This window comes from Branchiostoma lanceolatum, chromosome 15 (genome assembly GCF_035083965.1).
Source record: "Branchiostoma lanceolatum isolate klBraLanc5 chromosome 15, klBraLanc5.hap2, whole genome shotgun sequence".
Taxonomy (NCBI): Eukaryota; Metazoa; Chordata; class Leptocardii; order Amphioxiformes; family Branchiostomatidae; genus Branchiostoma; species Branchiostoma lanceolatum.
In genome coordinates, this window is record NC_089736.1 from 6,861,430 (window position 1) to 6,884,854 (window position 23,425).

The 23,425-nt window shown below is 40.6% G+C and overlaps 1 protein-coding gene across 4 annotated transcripts in view; it reads right to left on the bottom strand.

Moving 5' to 3' along the window:
• Nucleotides 1-23,425, bottom strand: part of LOC136449248 (thyroid hormone receptor beta-like) — an 83,084-nt gene that overhangs the window by 11,852 nt on the left and 47,807 nt on the right. The window contains exon 1 of one of the 4 annotated variants that reach the window (XM_066449189.1): nucleotides 9,262-9,400. The exons of 2 other annotated variants lie outside the window; for them this stretch is intronic. In XM_066449189.1, coding sequence (XP_066305286.1) covers nucleotides 9,262-9,313 — 52 coding nt within the window. In that variant the 5' untranslated portion in view covers nucleotides 9,314-9,400. Of the gene's footprint in view, nucleotides 1-7,986; nucleotides 8,176-9,261; nucleotides 9,401-23,425 lie in introns of those variants that run through there. One more of the 4 variants, XM_066449193.1, reaches the window with a different exon arrangement.

Sequence of the window (23,425 nt, forward strand, 5' to 3'; positions counted from 1 at the left end):
AGTATGATAGAAATGAACCTCTTTTCATTAAGAGGAATTAGACTCATGTAGTACTCATGCTTGTCTAGCTTTCGAATGAAACCTCTTACCGAGGAAAGCAAACCTATCAGCATATTGTATATGTCAGACAACCCAGAGATTATCATACAACAACATCCAATATTCTTTTCAACACAAAAACACCCAGACAAAAAACTGCTTGTCATCTGTGTCGACCTAGAAAACACACATGAGATTAATGCCAACCATCCAGAAAACAAGAGGCAACAGTTAGAGCCTGATCCTTTTCCATTTGCAGTGATCATTGCTGAGCCTGTCTGCCACAGTCTGGGACTGGCACCAATCAGAAGACTTCACCTGTAAAGCTATTTGGCCTTGTCCTAGATACATAATGTGGGTGTGAGGAGTTGAAACATGGCAGCCGTTTGACTGATGGAGTAGCATACATAACCTGAAGTAATAACAAATACTCAGAACTCAGATAATATCATTGCTTTTCGTTTCTAGAGCACTCTTTGCTAATCTTCCTATTTTGTAGTCTCTAAAGGGATTAGATATGCTGATTGACCTGGAAAGATTAACCTTGGGGGCATAACTTTTGACCTAGTACATCTAAGTTCGGCTGGTACCTTTGGGAATTTGGAATATTAAAGATTAAATATGGATCTCCTGGGTAGCAACAAGGTTTTCCACGAAAGTGACCTATTTCGGCTTGTTTGAATGCAGATCAAGACCGGATCACACAGTACACAGATATTCAGAAGGCATTTGTGGGGGAGGGGGAGGCATGAATGTTTGAGGAAAATATTTGGGTTAGTCCTCGAGCATACTTTGCACAAGATTTTTTGTACAAGTCATGTCTGCGTGGTGTATAGGTCTGCGCACTCCTGCCACATCTGGTTTAAATAACGTGGAGTCAGTGGTCCGAGTTAGCGCCCGGGTAACTGGACATGACTGGAAAAGAGTTAATACATCGTCTTTTCCGATGGGGACATAAAGTTTCCTGCTTGTTTGCTGGTTCATTTGTTCATGTACAGCATTCAATTTTAAACATAGGTGGCAAAGTTAACTTATACGTCAAATACAAATGCCTTGTTTTGTATACTGACATTCCAACCCACACACCAACTCACAAAGACAATAAAAGATGACATTTTAAAACCTTTTTCCCACGGTGATATCAAAATTTTCTGACATTTGTGTTTCTTATAGATGATATTTGTAAGATAGTTATAACAGAATATGCTACAGTTGCCCAATGTTACGACTGGACCCGTAAGTCCGAACTCTAAAAAAAAGGAAGTACAAATTATGCTAAATGAAACATGACTGAAAGGCTGAAAGCCCATTTTATATCTTTCTGAACATAATCTTCTTTGAGAGACACTATTTTTTGTCCCAACAGCTATAGTGCAATTTCAAACAGCATGATATAATTTGCTTTTCCAGTTTGACTGCAAAAAGGCGGTACTTTGTAACGAAAACCAAAATATTCCATCTCCAAACAGCCAAATTGACATGACCCTGAAATCTCCCCCCATCTCCCACTGCCTGTCAATCACCTGTCAGATTTGTCCAGACATCCCCTCCCCACTAAGCCACTGTGCAAATTGGACCTAATCCCTTCTGCCAGCCTCCTCTGAAGGATTTAACAGCCAGATCAGGACTCTACTGGCTAATGGCCACATGGGGTGACCTAATTTGGCATTGGCAAAACAACCAATCATGTTGTCCTTGGCCCACTTCGCTCGCTCATCTTCAATCCATCAGCTTTCTGTAGCCGAGACCGTAATGAGGAAGAGTGTGGACAACTAATGACCCTCTATAACAATGGCCTGTACAGAAATCTTATGGTTTTATTGACGCATTGAATCGATTCAATGGTGTGTTAGAACATGAGTCTCATCATGCTGTAATCATAATGAGTAACAGCTGGAGATGACATATTTCATGTTCTAGACAACACCTGCCTGATCAAGCTGATATGACTGTACTGGACAGCTTGACCCATATCAGTGGTCACCACAAAGGGGTCAGACAGGCCAGAGGAGTGACCCCACCAGCACACAGGTCTCCCTGGTCAACCTCAAAGAGGCCACAGTACTGGACATGTTTGTTTGGCTAGCTAGTGGTGAGCGGTGGAACCTCAGACTGAGGATAAGGTCTCATTCCTGTATTACTCCGAGTGGGTACCCTCAAGCAGTCTGTTGCCCCAAAAATGAACGGCTGCTTGAACGTGTGTTTATATTGGTCGGAAATTTCCTTTTAGTCAGCCCAACTGATCTCAAGGGTCAAACTGACAAACATGCCCATATAAAACACATAGCATGTAAGCCTATGGGGCGAAAAAACTCATGAATGAGACCATAAAGCATGATGCTTTTTCGTTAGCTTGTGGTAGTGCAATGCGGCTTTGCTACAGCTCGAATTTTTAGCCAAGCACACCGGGTCACCCCTACTCTTCTTGATAGCTTTGTTGGGTTCTTTTACATGCAGAGGCTTGCCGCTTGAAGCTCCCTCATACACGAGGCCGCCGGCTTTACATCACCATACCAAATTATGAATGCAATCCCTTACAACATGTCCGAGGTGGGGCTGACCCTAGGATTGAACTCTGGACCACGAATTCACAGGATTCACAGGATTTGATCCGTGTGGTCAAGCAGCGGGGTTGTGTTACCACTTGTGCCACAGGGACATGCTAGCCAGTGTCCACCCTTAATCAATACAAACTCTATTTGGACAGTTTAAACCATATAGCGGTCAGTCCGACAGACGCCCGGGTGTCTAGTGGTCAATATTATCTTTCCACTGCCCTATAATCATGTACATGTATGAATGAATTGCTAACCTTTTGTTTTTGTTTTTTATTGTAAGTTCTTCACTTACCATTCTATTGATTTATATCATGGCCCATGTCTGGGGATACATCCTTTACAAACAGGATATACATGTTACTATACAGCAGTAATGATAGCCTTGGATCATGTGTTGTACACATTGATAGAAAACTAGTGCACATTGTACAGTCAAACCTGCGCAAGTGACCACCTGTACATGAGGACCACCTGACCAATGTGAACTGTTATTGGTGATCCCGTAGATATTTTTTGTTGATTGACACAAGACCTATCTACATGTGTATAGTCCACATAGATTTTCTCAGTCTCATTTCTGAGTGATCTTCTTTGGCAGGTTTGACTGTAATTTATCTGTATCTATATATAGCCGGTATAACCGCCATTTGGCGTACCACACCAGCTTTGCAGGCACGCGGTGCAGCAGCAGCTGGTTATATATCACTGAACGGCCTGTCACACCTAGTCTTTGCACATCTGACTGCAACCGTACCATTCTTTACAGCTATTCAGCGAGGATGCTCCTACTGTACTCAATGACAACGACATCAATCCTTGGTTGATAACTCTGGTACGTTAAGGCATGAGCTGTTATCTCAACTACTTTGGTGACTTGCATTAGGAGGAACCAATTGTTTGAAGAAACACTTTGATCCAAACCAGGCTAAAAACACCATGCAAGCATGCAGCTAGGGAATGACAATGGTGTACATCTCGCCACTTGTCACAAGTCCAAGCTAAATATGGAACTTTCCACAGCCAAATCCAGAGGGAGTCTTTCACAATAAACAGCTGCAAACACTTTCTTATCTAAACTCAAAACAGCTTCTATCTTACCCCAAGTTACGGTATGGCTCCAAAAACATTTCCATTCCGATCATACATTTGTACACAAGATACAATTCAAAGAACAGTAAGCTTTTGGTGATTCAAAAATTGTTTAAAATCAATCATGAAATGCTGTCAAGTAGAGCAGATATTCTTAAAGTTAAACTTAAAACTTTCCAGAATATTCCAAAGTTACATGATTTTTCAGGGAAAGGTGAATGAACTTTCCGCTAGCACCAGACTTCTGAAACAAAGTACATGTACTGTATGTATGCATGGCAAAATCCACCCTCCGGCAACTGGGTACAGTATCCATGCTATCCCTGAGAATCTCTCATTTCATGAATAGATAATTGCCAATTATGAACCCTGAATGGTTAAAGTAACCTGGATTTGAAAACTGAGCTGTAGACTTTTTAAAGGTAAATGGATGAAGCCTGGAACATAAGAGGTCAAGAGCCCTTTGATCAACGACCCTATACTTGATGCTTTTCCAGGAAAAGGATAATACCTACTTATTACAAACACCTGTTAAATCTCTGCAGATTAGGTGAGATTAAACTATGATCATAACACCTTATGTCTAAGTGACACAGGATGCAGGGGAACATATTACAGTGGTATAAATTCAGCCTTCTGCGTTTTTTGTACCCTCGGTAGTTTTCTTTCAGAAATGTGTTTTTGTTTGCATGTGATAAAGCTCTCCTTTTTACCTTGCTTGATGGTGTTTGATTTGTGTACCAAACACCTTACAAAAGACGCTGATCAATGATGGCGGTTAGTGTTATATAAATCACTCTGTAGCTATGTACAGCCCCCTGTTGCTTGGCAGTGTAATGGTCAGTGACCTGACTGACCAGTTGCCCAGGACACACAGCTGACGGGTCCCCCAAAAGTGCGAAATGGAACGAAATGGAACAAAATGGAACGAAATGGAACGAAAAGGAACGAAATGGAACAAACTAAAACATATGTAACATTATGAAATGAAATACCAGTAGATAGTGAAATATAACGAACGTTGTAACATTCACAGTAGACCGGAACAGGAAGCAAATACAAACTATAACATGTTTTATTTCTTGAATCTGTTTGATAATAGTAAATACAACGTTTTTGCTGCGTTTGTGTGGCTAAATTCTTCCCTGAAAATGGGAGCGCCGCGTGCAAAGAGATCCAACACTCTTCCTTTGTGTTCCATTTCGTTCCATTTCGCACTTTCGGGGGACCGCAACTGACTAGCGTGACAGACTCTGGCCCCAGTATGACCACTGTCCAGCCAATTCTGGGGGCCTGCATGGGGGATCCAAACAACTCTTTGTGGTAAATTCAGGACGCCCACCTAGGAATTACATGTATTCTACGTTCAGGAAAGGGCAGCGTGAAACTTTTGCCACATCACTATGAAATATGGGACATCGCTACGACATGTTAAATCTAAAATAGTATGCCTACCCTTTACTGAGAAATTGCATATACAATCCCAAATCTCCTGGCCTCATCTCAGGGCATGGTATACATGTTACACAAGTAAGGATGGCAGGATGAGTTATTATATACATGTGGGTGTGGGTGTCGCGACTATCCACACATCCCGTGTTTGTATCTATGCGTAGAGAAGAAATGGAGTTCTCTTTGGAACTCGTGGAGAAGCATTAGACCATATTTTTTGCAGATTCCTTTGGTTGGTAACTTTAACAAAGAAAGAACTAAGAATACCTTTCATTCATTTATTCATTCACTCATCTGCAAACTCTTTTTCAACTTCCCAAACACCACACTTGATACCCCACTATTTGTCCTCATGGCCAATTTAGATCTACTTGTCCTCAAAACTGTTAATTTTACTTCAAGGACCAACAAAACACAATTCACATATGTCTGCCCTTGGACATGACAGTTTTCTGGCACTACTACAACTTGAGTAATCTGCAATCCATCTTATACTAGACCCCCCAACAGGGTACGGCCTTGCCATTGCTGTTGGATTGAGTAGGCAAAAAGTACAGTCTGATGTAGAGCTATCTGTAAATTAAAAGGTGAAGGTAGGAAGACAAAAAGGCAGCATCGTAAGTAACAACCTTTATTGAACAATTGTGTTCAATTCCAAGACCCATTCATTATCCCAAGTACAAAGACCTTCAAGCCGTATGTCAAAGTCAAATCCCCTGCCAAGTCTAGCGCTTGAGTCCAAATGTCTCACGCACAACGAAACGCTGCCAACCACACCCACAACTTTGCCAACTCCAGTCGTCAAGTGTTGCACATGACATCAACTCTGGATCAGGGGCTGCATTCTCTTTTCCGTAAGGCGTAGGCGGACTATTTTTATTTCCTGCAGTTCATAGGGAAAGCCGTCTTAGTCACGTAATTTGTAGCGAGGCTACTGAATTTTGCGTAATTGCCTTCCTTGATTTTAGCGTAATATGTAGGGAGCATGTAAAACATTGACGGAACCCCCCCATACAGACCCGCGTAGATTAGACTGGACATCATCACTGTTTACGAAAGGAGGTTTTATGTCAACCCAATACGTTTTGGACTCAAAACTCTATCTTAGAGTATCAACATCCAGTTCTTCAGCATTAAGTTCTTGTTTCTAAAGAACATGTAATTAAATGTATGTGGACAGAAAATGAGGCATGTGATAAAAAGGTCACAATCTTCTCCACCAACCTCTGCTGGGAGAGTAGCTAACACTGTTACAACCGGGCTCCCCATTCTGACTTTGGGGCAATCTAGCATCCGACTTTATATGATACAAACAATTTGTCAATAACAAATTCTGGACAACAAATAACATGCTATGTAGAATCAAAGCGAACAATTAAGCTTCACAAATAACTTATCAACAATGCCAAGTCTGTAACATACTGGCAAACGAATCAATTTGACACTCAGTACACGTCAGTACGCGTCAGTAACACCAGTAGAACTACAATGTCTTCTATAAATGTCAAGATCCATATCTAATCGCTGCAGCTCTTCTTCTATTTCCCCAGCATGCCTTTGTCAGGTCTTGTTTACTCCCCTGGCAGGTTGGGGTTAGCGACCTCTAGTCAGTGGGAGGTCATTGATCCCAGCGGTGGTTTTAATTTCGCAACTTTCATGGTGGTCACTCATGGTACTGCTAATACATTTTTCTTGTGTTACTACTGAACTACCGAATTGTTTCAACCACGAATCTGTAACATAGCAAAAGCCTCATTTTTCCTCTAACTGCGGAATAAAACCACTGCAAAAGTAAATGGATTTACAGTACATGGTGAAAAGACAGTGACAAAGCCATCCTGGTTACGTTTGTTACCTGTTTCCACTATCCAACCACGATAAACTTAAAGCTCATCATTTCCATAAATATATTATTTGTAAAAATCATATCCCAAAATTTAATTTGCACATAGCAAACTTTATTTCTTATTTGGGATGATAGCCGGTATATCATCTGGGAGCTTGAGTCGTCATGTGGTTGGTTGTGTATCTGCATGCCAAGGAAACCCCAACCACAGAAACCACACCTGTTACAGACCACATTAGACACTAGTATAGCAAACACTACAATCTAATTGCATCCGTAAGCACAAGTGATACAATATGAGTGGGCCTGCATGCGTAAGTGTAGCGTGCGTAGTCCAGTGGTTAGCGATCTTGCCTCTGGAACTAGAAGCCCCGGGTTCGATCCCGGCTGTGTCGCTCACCCGACATGCACGCTACCGTTAAAGATCGCAGTCCTTAGGACGGGACGTTAAGCCGTGGTCCACTGTTCATTGTGCTTGTCGAAAAGAGCTAGGGGAATTTCCCCGTACACTGAACCTGTAAATACTGTACATAGCGTCTGTCTCCTCTGTCACGACCAGTGGAAGAGTAGCTCATCTGTTCATTGAGTTCATTTGAGCTAAACTGGTTCGAGATTCCTTTCCTTTTCCTTTTGCCCTTTTCTGTAGAGTGCAATCAGAAGTTTTAATTCCACGTAATTGGTAGCTAGGCCACAAAAGCAGCCTGCAGACTTAACGTAATACATAGCTGCTGCCTTCCTTAATTTAGCGTAGAGTGTAGATGGTACCCCCATATGAGAGGAAGGCTATGCCATAGGCAACTTTTTCAAAGCTACGTGTATCTCCTAAAAAAAAACAATTTAATCTCTAGGGATAGGCAAAGAATTATTTTAAATGTACACCACGAAAAAGACGGGATGAATACAACAAAAACACACATAACACACTGAAACTGAAATCCTACCTACATCTGCTTGGAGATTACAATTTGTTACAAGAAAACTGTGCCCGTCTCTCTTTCTTACCTGTTTCAATGCAGTAAGTAAAGCAATCCTGGGAAAGGGGCTTAAGTGGGAGGGGCGCCCGACAAACAATAGCCACGGTTTTCAGGTGTCCTCACAAACCTCCGTGTTTGTTTTCCGCCAGGCCACTCGCGGTCAGCGACCTATTTGCGATCACCATAAACACGCGACACAACATCCTCATGTAGGAAGAACTGACAGATACGTACACCATACCCTCTGGAAACTAGGTAATAGTATGGTGGTTCAATGTGTTTAAATTTGTATTATCTTTAAATCAAGAAAATGGCTTAACCATCACTTTTGCAGCTTGTTTGCTGTTAAGTCTTCCCCTATTTGAACAAGGGTGTAAGGTTCAATGTCCGCAAAGTACAGACTCAAATTTCATCCCACAAGGTCAACTGAAATGGACACATTGTGGAGTCCCGTTAAAAATAGAGACTGAGGTTATTAACCCCTGCTGTGGCTACTAAAACAACCTTAGTCAATGATGGTTTCACATGGCTGTTAATTTAAGCACAAACAAAACAACTAAGGATGACTGGTTAAATAAAGCCATGTAACAAGATACAAAATATATTGCCTCTTGTGCAACATTTTAGCAACTCCCAGTAAACTTAATCTCCAACGTAAATGTTAAAGAATTGTTACTTCATTCTGTCTTATTCCATATGTAACAATTTCCCATATGTAACAATTCTCAATGAAATGTTGCACTCATACACGTAGTTGCACCTCAATGACTATTCAATTTTGAAATGTCTAACTTGAATATTCAGAGGAGGGGGAAACATACAGAAAGTTTGCCTTGTCCCTAATAAGGAATCATTTTCACTTTCCAAGAAAACATATGATATTGAGGGAAACTTGAATATGAATAAAGATATCAACACATATTGATAAGGAAACATCACATATACAACATCAAAGCTACAAGTCTCAAAAACATTTAAAGAAACACCAGTAAACATGTCTTTAGTTACTTATTTGTAATATATAAGAAACCACCAATGAAGCAACCTGCAGCGGTCAATGTTTATCAATTATACATAATCATACAATAGTAAAACTAAAGGTATCCAGAAGACATTTAAAAAGAAATACAGACGAGTAGATCTATAGGAACCTTTAAGCTTTATCTAATTTGTAAAAAAAGAAATATAAATATGAACTTGCAACGTTAACCAATTACCACGCTGTAAAGAAATAAGCTATGGTAGAATTTCTTAATTACAAAGTTTTGTACAAGACGACTATTTAGCTAACCATTTTCCTCACCCTTCTTCAGTTTGTGGTTGAAGAAGTCCAAGTTCTCATAAGCGGACAACATTGTATTGTCTCGGAGCGCGCTGAGAGATCCCCCTGATCGTCCTTAGTCGCCAGACGCCAGCTGAGGTCTGGCTTACGGGAGCGAGACATGCCTGACAACCAATCAGGTCAGGCGATGGTCGGAACCAGGCCGCACATGGCAGGAACCCAAGAGAATCAGACGTTACACGTGCTGCTTGCCAGGTGACCTAGTTTCGCCAGACAGTACTGCCAAACACTGCCACTTTTACATAATTACCTATTGGAGTTCACCAACCTCTCATAAGAACTGTCTACTCATGGACAACGTCTTAAGTTTTCTGCAAAGGTAGCAAATGAATGGAGATTTTCTTCCCAAATTCATCTGGATGAAATCCAATCTCTACATGTACTGTACATCTAAATATAGGCTTTAGACAATGGGAGAAGTTTGTAATGTGAGAAAAGTGGTGTCCAGACATTCCATATATCAATCAATCAATAACTTAAAACAAACTGAAATGGCTAGGGTGACGGAAGCACTGCACATGTAGTGTACACGTTTTGCAAACAATCACGTTTTCACAACTAGACAGCCACCGTAAGGATTCTTCCAGGAATACAAAAAAAAGATCAAATAAAACTTATCGCACAACAATTGTAATGGGTACAATGTATGGCAAGTTCTTGATAATGCCAAAGAGTTCTATATAACCAAAGACTAAACACTACGCTATTTTATCTGAGTGATTCAATCTATATGAAACACGGCTTACATGATAATGCATAGGAGACAAAGTTAACATCAACTGTATGTGGCAAAAATAATATGATTTCTTTTGAGAAAAGCGCTGGAGATACATTGGCTTATGTACTACAATAGTACAAGAAAATGGCAATCTTCATTGTACAATGAAAAAAACCTTATAAACTCAAGCTTAATCAATTGGTAATTTTTTTTCTAATACAGTAACATAAATTGATTCATGTTGTGACAAGATGGTCTTTTGGGTAGGATCTGGTCTACTTTACGATGTGCTCTCACCACACTAAGACGTGTATATAACTAAACTATGTGCTCTCACCACACGATGCTCTCACCAAAGATTACCAAGACTCGGGTTCAGTTTACAGTTTGATGTGATATTTTATTCAAGGTACTGCTGTCGATCATACATACAAAGAATACAAGGGACTAACGGAATATGGAAGTTACTAAGAAGAGTACAATTACCTGAACAGAAGTGGATGGACGACGAATGGTACTACTCTAACCGGGGTGATACAAGACGACAGCGGGATGATCTCGGCTCTAATGCTACTTACAGACGTCCTACACCGATCTTTATAAGCTTTCCGGAAGGCGGGGCTACGCGAGCGCGACGGGGCGTGGTCAGGCTGACGCCAGGACGCGCCCGTGTCACGTGCTCCCACCACGTGACCCCCGGGCGGTCCTTACGCTAATATGTTGCCTGTTACACCATCCCCCCGGCACGCTAATGATGCTCCCGCATCATTTAACTTATCATTTAGAAAACTATCTAATGAATATGTATTATAAACTAACCCTTCAAAACCTAACAACAGAACGATGGGAACATCGGAAGATAATTTAACGTTTTAACAACTCTCAAATAGGGGAACGGCACCATATTGGCAATTACGAGATAAACAAACAGAAAAAAAAAAATATTACAGAGGAAATTTGGTATGGCATGCCAATTTGTTAATGTTACAATCAAACGACCCACTGGATGATACATCCTACAATCAACACAATACATAAAAACTAACGAAACATAGCCTAAAATAGAATATTCCGACAATGACATAACGTTACATCATTAGCTAACCGGATACAATAAACATAGTCAAAATAGAGACCCATTAGAAAAAGACACCACAATAATCGTAAAACAATACCAAGCATAATCAAGGTCACAATAATCACTGACCAAATACCGCACAATCAAGTTCCAAAACGTCACCAATCAAAACACAGTACATAATTTCAAGTGAACACTGCAGGTTCCAAGTACAACATCAAAGATTCTAACAACAGAACAGACCATGTCAAACCCGGTCGATCCGGTATAGAGCGTTTTTGCTCGGGAGTCCGCTATGTTTTGTAGCGGGTCCTACATTGCAGGACGAGGAGGGGACTAGAAAGTGCCAACACGTTCGGAAGGGAAACGGGCCCCAACGGAGAAGAGAACGAGGCGGTCCCACTACCTTAAACTCCTTGTTATTTGACCCTAATAGAACTACGAGTCCGGCCTTCGTGGAATCACTTTTTAGGAGACCACCGAATGACAACTGGAAGGCTCAAACTGCCAGAACATATTTAACAATAACAAAATCGAAGACATATTAACTGTAACCAAGTCGAAGAAATGATGTTTTTAACAAACCGTTGGTACGTAAGTACGGAAGTCCCATCGTACGAATGTGATAGGAGGAAGGGCACCCCAGAACAGAGACTGGCAGCGGAGCTGCGGTGCACGTCATGGTAGGGGGAATTCGATTGTGCTTGATGGAGCGATAATACCCTGCTGTGGGGCTTCCTAACGCAACATTAGTGGCCCTGACGGAGAGAGTGCTGGTCTCCCGCAACTCATCCGCGAGGAACTCACCGGCGAAGCACTTCCCGTTTCTATTAAGTGTGACGTAATTCACTAGAGGTGGGGGCGCCCTAACCGGCCTACCACGTGTACGAGGGACCTCAAGTACGGATGAAAAACGTTTCCTCTCCTTTAGACTGTTTTAATCTTTGTCGGTTTCCCTAGGCCAGCAAAGGCCCGAACTAAGGTTGTCATAAGGTGGACTACCGGACTCCAACTGTTTGGCGGGGAGTCGTTAGTTACGGGTTGCAAGGGAGGGGCAGAAGGACCTACATTGCACGGTTCCCCCCCGGGACACGACCTATCCGAGGGATGGCACTGACTAGACAACCCCACGCCCATGTTACTTGTGACACGGCATACATTGGGGTGGACATGGTCTGTATCACTGTCACTACTAGAATCATTGTTCATGAAAGAGATGTAATTGTTCAGATGTTGTGGCGGTCGACGACGTCGGCTGGGTCGCTGAGGCAACGGTGACTTCGGGACGGTTGACGTCGTCGTCGCAGGTGTGCGAGAAGACGGTGGACCAAGTATCGGGTCAGGAACAGGTGTCGGGTCAGGAACAGGTGCCGGGTCAGGAACGGGTGTCGGGTCTGGACCAGGTGTCGGGTCTGGACCAGGTGTCGGGTCAGGAACAGGTGCCGGGTCAGGAACAGGTGTCGGGTCAGGAACAGGTGCCGGGTCAGGAACAGGTGCCGAGTCAGGAACAGGTGTCTGGTCTGGATCTGGTCTACTTTACGATGTGCTCTCACCACACTAAGACGTGTATATAACTAAACTATGTGCTCTCACCACACGATGCTCTCACCAAAGATTACCAAGACTCGGGTTCAGTTTACAGTTTGATGTGATATTTTATTCAAGGTACTGCTGTCGATCATACATACAAAGAATACAAGGGACTAACGGAATATGGAAGTTACTAAGAAGAGTACAATTACCTGAACAGAAGTGGATGGACGACGAATGGTACTACTCTAACCGGGGTGATACAAGACGACAGCGGGATGATCTCGGCTCTAATGCTACTTACAGACGTCCTACACCGATCTTTATAAGCTTTCCGGAAGGCGGGGCTACGCGAGCGCGACGGGGCGTGGTCAGGCTGACGCCAGGACGCGCCCGTGTCACGTGCTCCCACCACGTGACCCCCGGGCGGTCCTTACGCTAATATGTTGCCTGTTACAATGTTTGAACCGTTTAACCCTGTAAACAATAGGGAATTGGGTGCCAAAGGGCTACTTCAGTGTTAAAGACCTCCAACTGCCCTGTGACCAAACAGGTTAATGACCTACAGGACACTTCTCCTCCCCAGTGATACCATTGGTCTCCTCCCACCCATCCCTAATCACTGTCTTGTTTACTTAGCTACATCAACACAGTCTCTCAGCCACTCCCCATATTGTCATACCCCCCCCCCCCCCTAGGGAGAATTACAGCCCAACTGTCCTGACCTGGACAGGGCATCCAAATAAACAACAGCTTAGCAACCACAAGCAAACACTTCTAACATCTCCATTATCTCAGCAGTTGTCTGCTTTATCTATGAGGGGGGTCACAGACATGATCTGACCTATTTTGGGAGCCCTGGATGAACTATTAAAATCAGACAGCAAGTAGGCTAGACCTATTTATTGTAATTTTGCCTTAAATGTCAGTATTTGTGTAAAGTACATCGTATAGAAGTCAAGCACAGGATTACTTAAACTTTTCCAAAAATTTTCAATCATTGATTTTCATCAGAAATCTAAAACATGTAAATTGTATATTCTTCTGGGACAGAAATTTCAGTATTTGTGTATAGTGGAAGTCAAGTACACAATTATTTACATTTTTCCAAAAATTTTCAATCATTGATTTTTCTATCAGAAAATCAAAACATATTGGGATGTATAAATTGTATAATTCCTCTGGGACAGAAATTTCAGTATTTGTGTATAGTGATTCATAAGAAAGTCAAGAACACAATAATTTAAACTTTTCCAAACATCTTTTATCATTGAGTTTCATCAGAAAATTAAAACATATTGGGATATGTAAATAGTATATTTTTCTGGGAGAGAAATATACTCTGAATCCTGTCTACTGTCACTAACCGTTATGTTATCTGTTATCACGAGTTGCTCCGTCACTCTACTTAAGATAATACAGTGATGTTTTTGTTTTTTCTTTTCAAGGTTTAAATACATTGATATCTAAGAACATTTACATTGTATGATTTGACATACTGTAAGATGGATGTAGCCTATTGCCTGATAAGCCAAAGGATGTCAATATTATCTCTAACTTTAATCTAACCATGAATCATGTAGAGGTGGCAACTTGTACAGGTTTGACTGATAAGCAACTGAGGCAACACTAATATTTCTCGGAAACCTGGAATTCCTGGAATTATGGTTTGATGCAAAGTTCTGGGAAGCCATGGAGGTTACCCACAGCAAATTGATGTAACCAACTGACCTGCTCTGCTCTATATATATATTCTGCTCATTCCAGACTGGGTACTATATACACAGTGGCACTTGCCCCCTACTCCTAATTGATTCCCTAGATATCGAATAGATGTATAGTAGTCTCACTCAGAATACTAACCATGTACAACGGTAAGTATCTAATACCAGAAAAGAACAAGAAATAGCCATGCTTTTGAATAGCTCAGAGTTACATGTATCAACCCAAGTGTTCAACATTTTTTTTCTGGACTGTCAGAAAGTGTTACTCGATCGTTCCCACAAAGTACAATAGGGGCATCCTCATCATATGTAGCTTTACAAAGGTTAGGTGTGGCAGGTCGTTCAGTGTAATACATGTATAACTCGCTGCTACAGCACCGCGTGCCTGTGAAGCTGGTGTATTATGCAGAAGCTATACTGGTCATACAGATGTATAGCACCTAAATCCCATAGAAGGTCTATATACTACAGACACATTCAGATCACATCTACATTATAGATTGACCTTACACATGTACTATAGATAATGAAGAGAATCAACCTTTTGATTACACTTATCTTCGGTATGTAAAAAAAGCAGAGAGCAATTTTGGCAGTGGCTGTTTCACAACTTGCAGTAGCCTTGATAGCAAGGCCAAATCCACACCTGATATGTGATCATTATGGAATCTAGGACACGTTTCCTCCCTATGGCTTTGTGTCATCCTGGAAAATATTCCTTCCAGGAAGTATTGAATTGCAGCATGTACACCCACACATGTACATGTTCCTCCTATGCATCCATGGATGTCCATCTTATGATCATAAGATGACAGTATAGCACTCTGTACAGTACTGGTACAGTACTAAGAAATATCATTCAGAAACAGGTTCAAAATACTGAAATTTCAATGTAACTGTGCTGTACTTGAATACACTAACACTGAAATATACAACTTTTTTACTTATTTTGTAACTAAAAACATATCATATTCCTATTGCAAAGATAAATCTAGCACTGAAAAAAGATGAAAGCATTTCTACATGGGCACTGAAAATCAACACCATCTTTTATTTCAGATCATCTAAAAAAGCATCACTGCATTAAGATACCTGAAGTCTAAATAAACATTCTGTTAACTGTTTATTCATGTTTCTGTCATTATTGAAGACGTACTACAGGTTAATTTTCAAAGACTTGTTCAGGTAAAGGTACAGGTTTGGACCTCAAGATCTTAGTTATGCAGCCCTACTATGTAGTGAACATCCGTATATTCCACGTGAACACTAATACATACACATGTATGAGCAAGGCCAAATCCAATATAATACACGACTACCGTACAGAATCTAGGCCAGCTTTTCCCTAAACATATTAACGATTCCTGGAAGATATTAAATATGAATTTGGGTCACTCTAATGATTCATATGGATAGCGTTGTAACAGTCTGGCGGGCATATTACTGATAGTCTAGAGTACATTAACCTTGAATCAAGGACTTCGATGTTGGACATGATGACAAGTATTTTCCTTGGCACTGATACTGACAACAGATCACCGGCAGGCCATGTTGATGTAATTTCTTGTCTCTCAGACGTGCTCGCTTCATTTTTTCTAATTAAGAAAAAAAGAAATGATCACGGTAAGTTTTGTAATGTACCTTTCAGGATAGGCACCAATTACAATTCCAAAATGCTCACATTTTGAAACCAACAGTTAAAGGGGGTCTTTGTCCTCCCAGGTATTATAGTTTTTTTTCCTTTCATCAATGCATGAATATTCAAATTCATTGCTTGAAATGTTACGATAGTGAACATACTTTGTATTCTAGTCAAGCCTTTTCATCTGATCAAAGGCTACAATCTGTTCATCTGATCAAATGCTACAATCTGAAACAAGTCAAATGTTGTGCTAATATTTTCTCCCTTCATGGCCCGTTGCTGCTAATGAAAAGAAATAGGGCGTCAACAGTGAGGTATCGCTTCTGACTGAATAATACTGTAAATGTTTAAACTTTTGCGGTGGTTTTATTTTTGCAGCCACTGCGAATTCATGATACTGTACAACTGTACGTAATGTTGTACATGTATGACAACCGTACTACGTAATTGTTTCAACCGCAAATTTAAAACACCAGGATAAACCTTCCCTCCAACCACGAAATAAAACCATGGCGCAAGTAAAAGAAATTACGGTACGAACCCCCCTTTCATCCCTGCGGCCCAAGCGTGGCCTGAGTCTTGGCCATGCACCTCTACAGCCAGGTGTGTGACCTATTTAATGCTTGGCTGGACAACAAAGCGAGATTGACATCCATTATTAAAGCTGTAAGCTGATAGGAGTGGGCAAGGCCAGCAAGAAGGTGTTAAGTCACCTCAAGTGGTCAATACAGATGTGCAAATCCTCTGAATACACAATCTTGAAATATTCAAAGCAACAAGAGAATACATTGATGAAGGTTAGACATCCAGGTATTAAGATACGCCAAAAAAAAGTTACTCAAGCAACTGGATATGATTTTGAAAGAGTCAGACATTTCAGACAGCATCCGCAGTCTTTCGTCAGTGACTAAAGGGAAATAAGAGAATAGTAAATATAATGAGAAAAGAAGACAACTGTATTGGAACAATGAACATATATCAAACTGTCTGTTGGCAAGGCAGAGAAGTTTTAAAATCACCTGAAGTAGACAATACAGACATACAAATCCTCTAATATATGATATTCCTTTCAATACTGCTGTCTTCTTATTTATTATATATGAGTATTCTCTTACTGCTTTAGATGTTTTAAGATTGTTTGCCGCAATAGACTGTAGTTGAAAAAAGTGTATAGCCACCAAAAATTGCAATACATGTACATGTTTTAGTTAGTTATGGAGGGTCTGGATTGACCATATGAATGCTGACCACATGAATGCTGACCACATGAAAGATGACTACATGAAAGATGACCACCTGAGGTCAGCAACCTTGCCCAGAGGTCAGTTAGTAAATAACAGGATGAGTCTTGCTGGACATGATAGTCACTGTCCTTCAAACCAGGGACACTGATGAAAAAACAAGTCAAGAAACACAATAGCAGGCAAACAAGTTTGTTATTCTTCTTACACTAAAGTTCAGTCACCTTTGGGCGGTTTTCTAAAGATTGCTTCAACTGTGAAAAGATGGAGTTGCCTTAAGCAGTTTTTAAAATGAAAATCAATTTTGCAGTCAAATCCACCTATCATGACTACATAAGCTTAGATTCTATGTGTAGATAGTACTAGATTAAGATAACTAGCCAGAACTCTTATACAATGGTTTGCCTTACCTTACCATTGATTTTGACTTGACGACTTTTCGAACTGGTCACAATAGACAGGATTCTTAATGCTTGGGTCAAAGGGAAAATTCTTTGGAGGCACCAAAAAGTGACCACAACGGCCAGGTGGTTCTTGTGCAGGTACGGATGCTAGTACATATTTGATTAAAAAGGTGCAGGTCAATTTAAGCTTCTTAGAATTATGAATAAAGAAAATTTCCAACAAACCTGTCAATGGGTTAGTCTGTCTATTTTCTGCGCTATTTTTAATTACCTCTTTTATTTATACGGTGATTTTCTTGACCAAATTACTACATTTTGTACCACATTCCTTGTGTAAAAATTTGGGGAATTCCTTACAATAATTGTATTACTTCGAAAACAATTATGGATGGAATGCCTTGTTGTGATTACATGAGTTAAGAATTCTAATTAGATTATTTATCACGGCTATTTCAGAGACTGACATGAGGAAACGGTCTGTTTGGGAATTACGTAAAATACTCGGCACTCATTCCGGTAGATTTAGAAACGTCCCTGACCCTTTACTTTAAATTCAACTTTCTGTTCTCTTAATAAAAACCCATTATATATGAGTATATGATAACAACTCACCAATTACCCATTATATATGAGTATATGATAACCACTCACCAATTACCTTTACATTAAAATAAAGTGGTATCATGATCCAGTGGTACAAATTACATATTGAAGCGGATAATTGCACTTTGCGGGGGGGGGGGGGGCATAGGAGACATCCAAACAGCTCTACCTGTCCAACTACTACTATTACATAGGTTCAAAATATAACTGTACAGATCCGATGGTACTTCTGCTGCAGTACTAAGGAAAGCCGCCAGGGGGGCCAAAATTGTGTAGCTTTGTTCATAGGCCAACACCTAACCACATACCAAATATCACACTGTTAGGAATCCATCCAAACTTCCGGAGTAACAGCCATGGAACTCTCTTTAACCACAAACAAAACCACAAAAGCTACCAAAAAGATAACCTTCCTCGCCAAGGTAAAGAGAGAAATGCACCACATGTTGGTAACATGGTTCTTTGTGACCACAGGAACTACAGCTTACAATTGGTTCAGAAATCCAAGCAGTAGGCCTGGATTTAAAACTCCAACCTTCAGATCCAGAGGAAGTGTTGCTAGACACTAGATATCTGTACCTTCTATACTAAATATTTCAAAACAGGTGCAGCAATATTGTTGTACTTGTTGTTGTTTAGGGGTGGGGTTAGAGTTGACCAAAAATGTAACCTGGAGAAGAATATTCTCAACAAAAAAAACAGCCCACAGCCACAAATAAACCTAGCCTGCTGCACATTTCTTCTGGGTGTCTGGCGGCTGTCTATGGCTTTTTAGGCTGATCATGATTTACACTCCTTTCTGATCGCTCAAGCGTCCTAATGTGGCTGAGCTTAATTGCTTTGCCAACCTTAGGCCAATTTAGAACAACCAAGCCATCAGAAAACAGCGTATATGATCCCAAAAAGCCATAGAAAACCACCAGCCACCCCAAAAGTCTGCATAGGGGGTTACCAGAAACCAGTGTGCTAGCTAACCTGCCATGCATGTCATCTGCAACAAGAGGTGAACTGAAATTTGGACATGATGGCTAGACTTTGTGTCTCGTCTCCAATCCTACATCAACAATGGTGAGGTCTGGGATAGTACGAGGGTCTCATCCTGCATTCTGGGCTTTCAGCTTATGTAGCCTCTCGCCCTCGGGAGCCAACAAACTCCTCGGGTGGGCGGAGCAGTGCTAAAACCACTAAGTCTGACAGTTCCCGGGTTCTATCTATTACTTACACTGCAGTACACACAGACAGTTTAAAATCATTGACAATATCACATGTTTATTCTAACATTTATTCTGATGTTATAAACTGAATCATTGATACCACAGCACTAAATACATGTAGCACATCATTTTAGCATATTATCATATGATTTTAATCATATCAATATTTTCAAAATGTAGATCTACATGCAAATTTAGGTGTTATCTATTGACAAACCAAAATGTTGGGATTTTGCAGGTAATAAAATTTAGATTTTCCTGCTAATGATATGACAAAATGGGTCTTTAAAATCTACCTAACTTGCTTTACATGAATTTTGGTATGTTGGTACTAACTTGGTAGTTATTGAGGTACCAAAGAAACCTGGCGATTTCGGGCCCCCTGGCAGCTTTTTCAAGTACTGCAGCATTGCTGAGAGTCAGTGGTAGAGTCCATAGACAGGTGGTCTGCCCGAGGTCAATGACCTCAATTTTGGGACACCTGACTTGGGACTTAGAGAGCATGACAAGGCTAGGGGAAGAAATTCACAAAAGCAAAAAATCCATGGAGGTTATATGTATGAGGTCTTTGATATCTTGTTGGATTTTGTTGTCTGTCTGGGTCCTTAAAAAAATCTCCCTTTGTTGCTTCTCAAATACATGTTTCATCCCTATTGTAGGGTACTACCTTATCCCTTGACCCAATAAATTTTCTACCTATTGCATCATGCAGGTATTCAAAATTGCTGAGTGGAAAGATACTTAGCCAAATTGAATAAACACACTATTTGATCATGTTTTGTTGTCTGTTTGGTGGGTCCTTAAAAAAATCTCCCTGTGTTGCTTTTCAGAAATTCTGCCTATTGCAGTTCTCTTTCCGTGTTCCATCACCCAATAAATTTCCAATATACCTATTGAATCAAGCAGATATTCAAAATTGCTAGACAGACACTGTTGACTCTGTCTGGGTCCTTTAAAAAATATCTGTGTTGCTTTTCAGAAATTATTCCTATTGTTTTCTTTCTTGATCCATTGCCCAATAAATGTTCTCTCTACCTATTGAATCAAGCAGATATTGAAAATTGCTGGACAGACAAATGCATTGATGGTGTTTAGTTGACTCTGTCTGGGTCCTTTAAAAATCTTCCTGTGTTGCTTTTCAGAAATTATGCCTATTGCAGTTCTCTTTCCGTGTTCCATCACCCAATAAATTTCCAGTCTACCTATTGAATCATGCAGATATTGAAAATTACTGGACAGACAAATGCGGTGATGGTGTTTTGTTGTCTGTCAGGGTCCTTAAAAAAATCACTGTGTTGCTTTTCAGAAATTACTAGTACTAAGAACTACATGTATGCCTATTTTAGCTTTCTTTCCAGTCCCATCCTGCAATAAATTTCCTCTCTACCTATTGAATCAAGCAGATATTGAAAATTGCTGGACAGACAAATGCGTTGATGGTGTTTTGTTGACTCTGTCTGGTTCTGAAGGACAAGTGGTATTTGTGTTGACCCAATTCACGTACGCTTTACGATCCTATCAGTCGCCAGGCCCACATGATAAATGCCGCCGTCAACCAAAAAACCAACGGCAAACAATGGCTGACCTGGTTTTCAGGGTAACTCAAGGGCAGAGTGGCCTGGTAGAGAAAGGCCCCGCCCCCTATCAGTTTCAGGATCCAGCTTTTGACATCGATCTGGGGTGTCGCTACAGCAGGGCTGTCTACAGATTTAAATTCTTTTTCCGTCCCACTCATTGTTTGGGAGCCCATGTTGTTAATTTTTACTGTTAAATCTGTCATTTTAAGTGACAAAAATTTATTTTCAGCAATTTCATGTCATGAAGTCCAGATTTTTTGGGTGGAGTGAAATTTTTGTCAGCACAAGAAGCAAATTTCCGTCCCGGAATGGAGGGAGGGATCCTGGAGACAGCCCGGCCCTACAATTACAGTCTTTCTGCTTTCTGTACATCCCTAAACAATTAAAGCTGTCAAATTGGACATGTCTGTGTACATGTTGTAACATACTACATGTATATGCAGGTTGACAAAATATTAAACTGCAATTGTTTTATCATGATTGGCATAACGCATTGTTGATATGACAACTACAATTGCATCATTCATCATAATTTGATATCCAGCCAGACCATATATGTAAGTACAAGACCTGACATGATTTATGGAAAAAAAAGACATAGATACAAGCAATGTAATGTATTGTTTTGTCTAGTCCAGGATTGGCAATGTGCCCCAAATAGGCCCCCAAAATACCCAAAATGAAGAATGACACTCACAGTAATCTAGTAATTACGTAGTACTACATGTACCTACATTTGTATTACTACAGCTTGGTCAACCAGAAACACTTAAACCAGGAAAACTAAAACCACAAAGATTAGTCAACACAACAAACAAACTGGCTTCAACTGAAAGCACAGAAATCATGTGGTCTGTTCAAGGACCTCCATACCTTGATCGTATCTGTATCAATGTTGTTGGAAACCTGGAAAGGAGCCCTAAATAGCTTCTTGTGGATTACTGACATGATCCCTAAGTCTCAGACCAGGATTAACAAAACAAAGAGATTTATATCCACATAAACTCTAACAATAGACACTAATCTGTCTTTACTCAAGCCACTAGAAATCAAGGAAACCTCTCAGTTCTTTGACCGCCTGTTAAAAAGAAATCAGTTTCCCTTGTCTCGATTATCGAAAACAAACAGAATTGGGAGCATATTTTTGATAAAAGGTTTATTACATGTATACAAGTAGAACATACATAACATCTAAGGATGGTCCATTAAGAAAATATGGTAAGAAAAATCTCCTATTGTCAACTCTGGATCTACCTTACTACTGTACAACACACAGTTACTACATGTACGGAACCTACAGAGTATCTATAGATTATACAATGTAGTTTGATATTGCCCATGTATGACTCTAGTTTATTGCAATAAAACGTTCTGATTCATGGACTCAAGTCTATTCATAATTACAGTTAGTGAGGGATGTCACAGTTGAGCTCCTGGTTCCAATTAGTAACTAACTGGGAGACACCAGTTCAATCCTGGGTCAGGATATCTTGGTTGGGGCTGCACCTATCTGTCAGAAGGGACGTAAAATGGGGGTCCCATGTTCAAGGAGGTGTCTTGAGCATTTAAAGGGGAAGGGCTAGCAACCCTCCCATAAAAATGTACTTTCCTACTAATAAAAAGCAAGAAAAATTGCTACCCTATGTGCCACTAGGCACTACAACGGTCACTGAACGAACGAACAAACTGATATACATGTACATGTAACTGGCAAAGGTATCTACTTACAAAGGTCATCATCCTACAGTATATATAATCCACACAATCATAACCCAGTGTAAGGGACAGCACTGTTTACTCATCTACCCAACGCACGTGCCATAAAGACGTTGTCCTTGATCAGTTCTGTGCTATATTCCGTCTGTTGGTGAGGTCAAATTAACCTATGGATATAACATAATTTGGTGTCTAGAGTATAGAGCTGACAAAACATTGACTATTAATCTAGAGTGACCATGCAGAAGTGTTTATAAACATCCTGATAGGCAACGGGAAATGGACAAAGGAATTCCTCGCGGGTAGAGTAGATGTCATGACTGCGAACCGGTTGGGTCATGCTTTCAGTCCACGTGTGCCCTAGAAAATGACTCGTACGCGACGGGGAAAAAACTAGGCCACGTCAATTGGCCTTATCATGCAATCAATAAATCTAAATGTGAAGGCTGCAGTCGCCATTGGATCCCGGAGATTACTGTACCGATTTTATTGCTTTTTATGGGGTTGCCTGGTAATGTATGTGGCAACATATTCTTTACTTGATCTTAAACTGGCTGACTGAATTAAGAATACCTTTTATAAGCTAAACATTCAAAGACGTATTTTGAAAGCACTTCTCTTTGAAATACGTGGGACTTTGATGTATATGTCGGTAGCCGCCATTTGATCCCGGAGGTT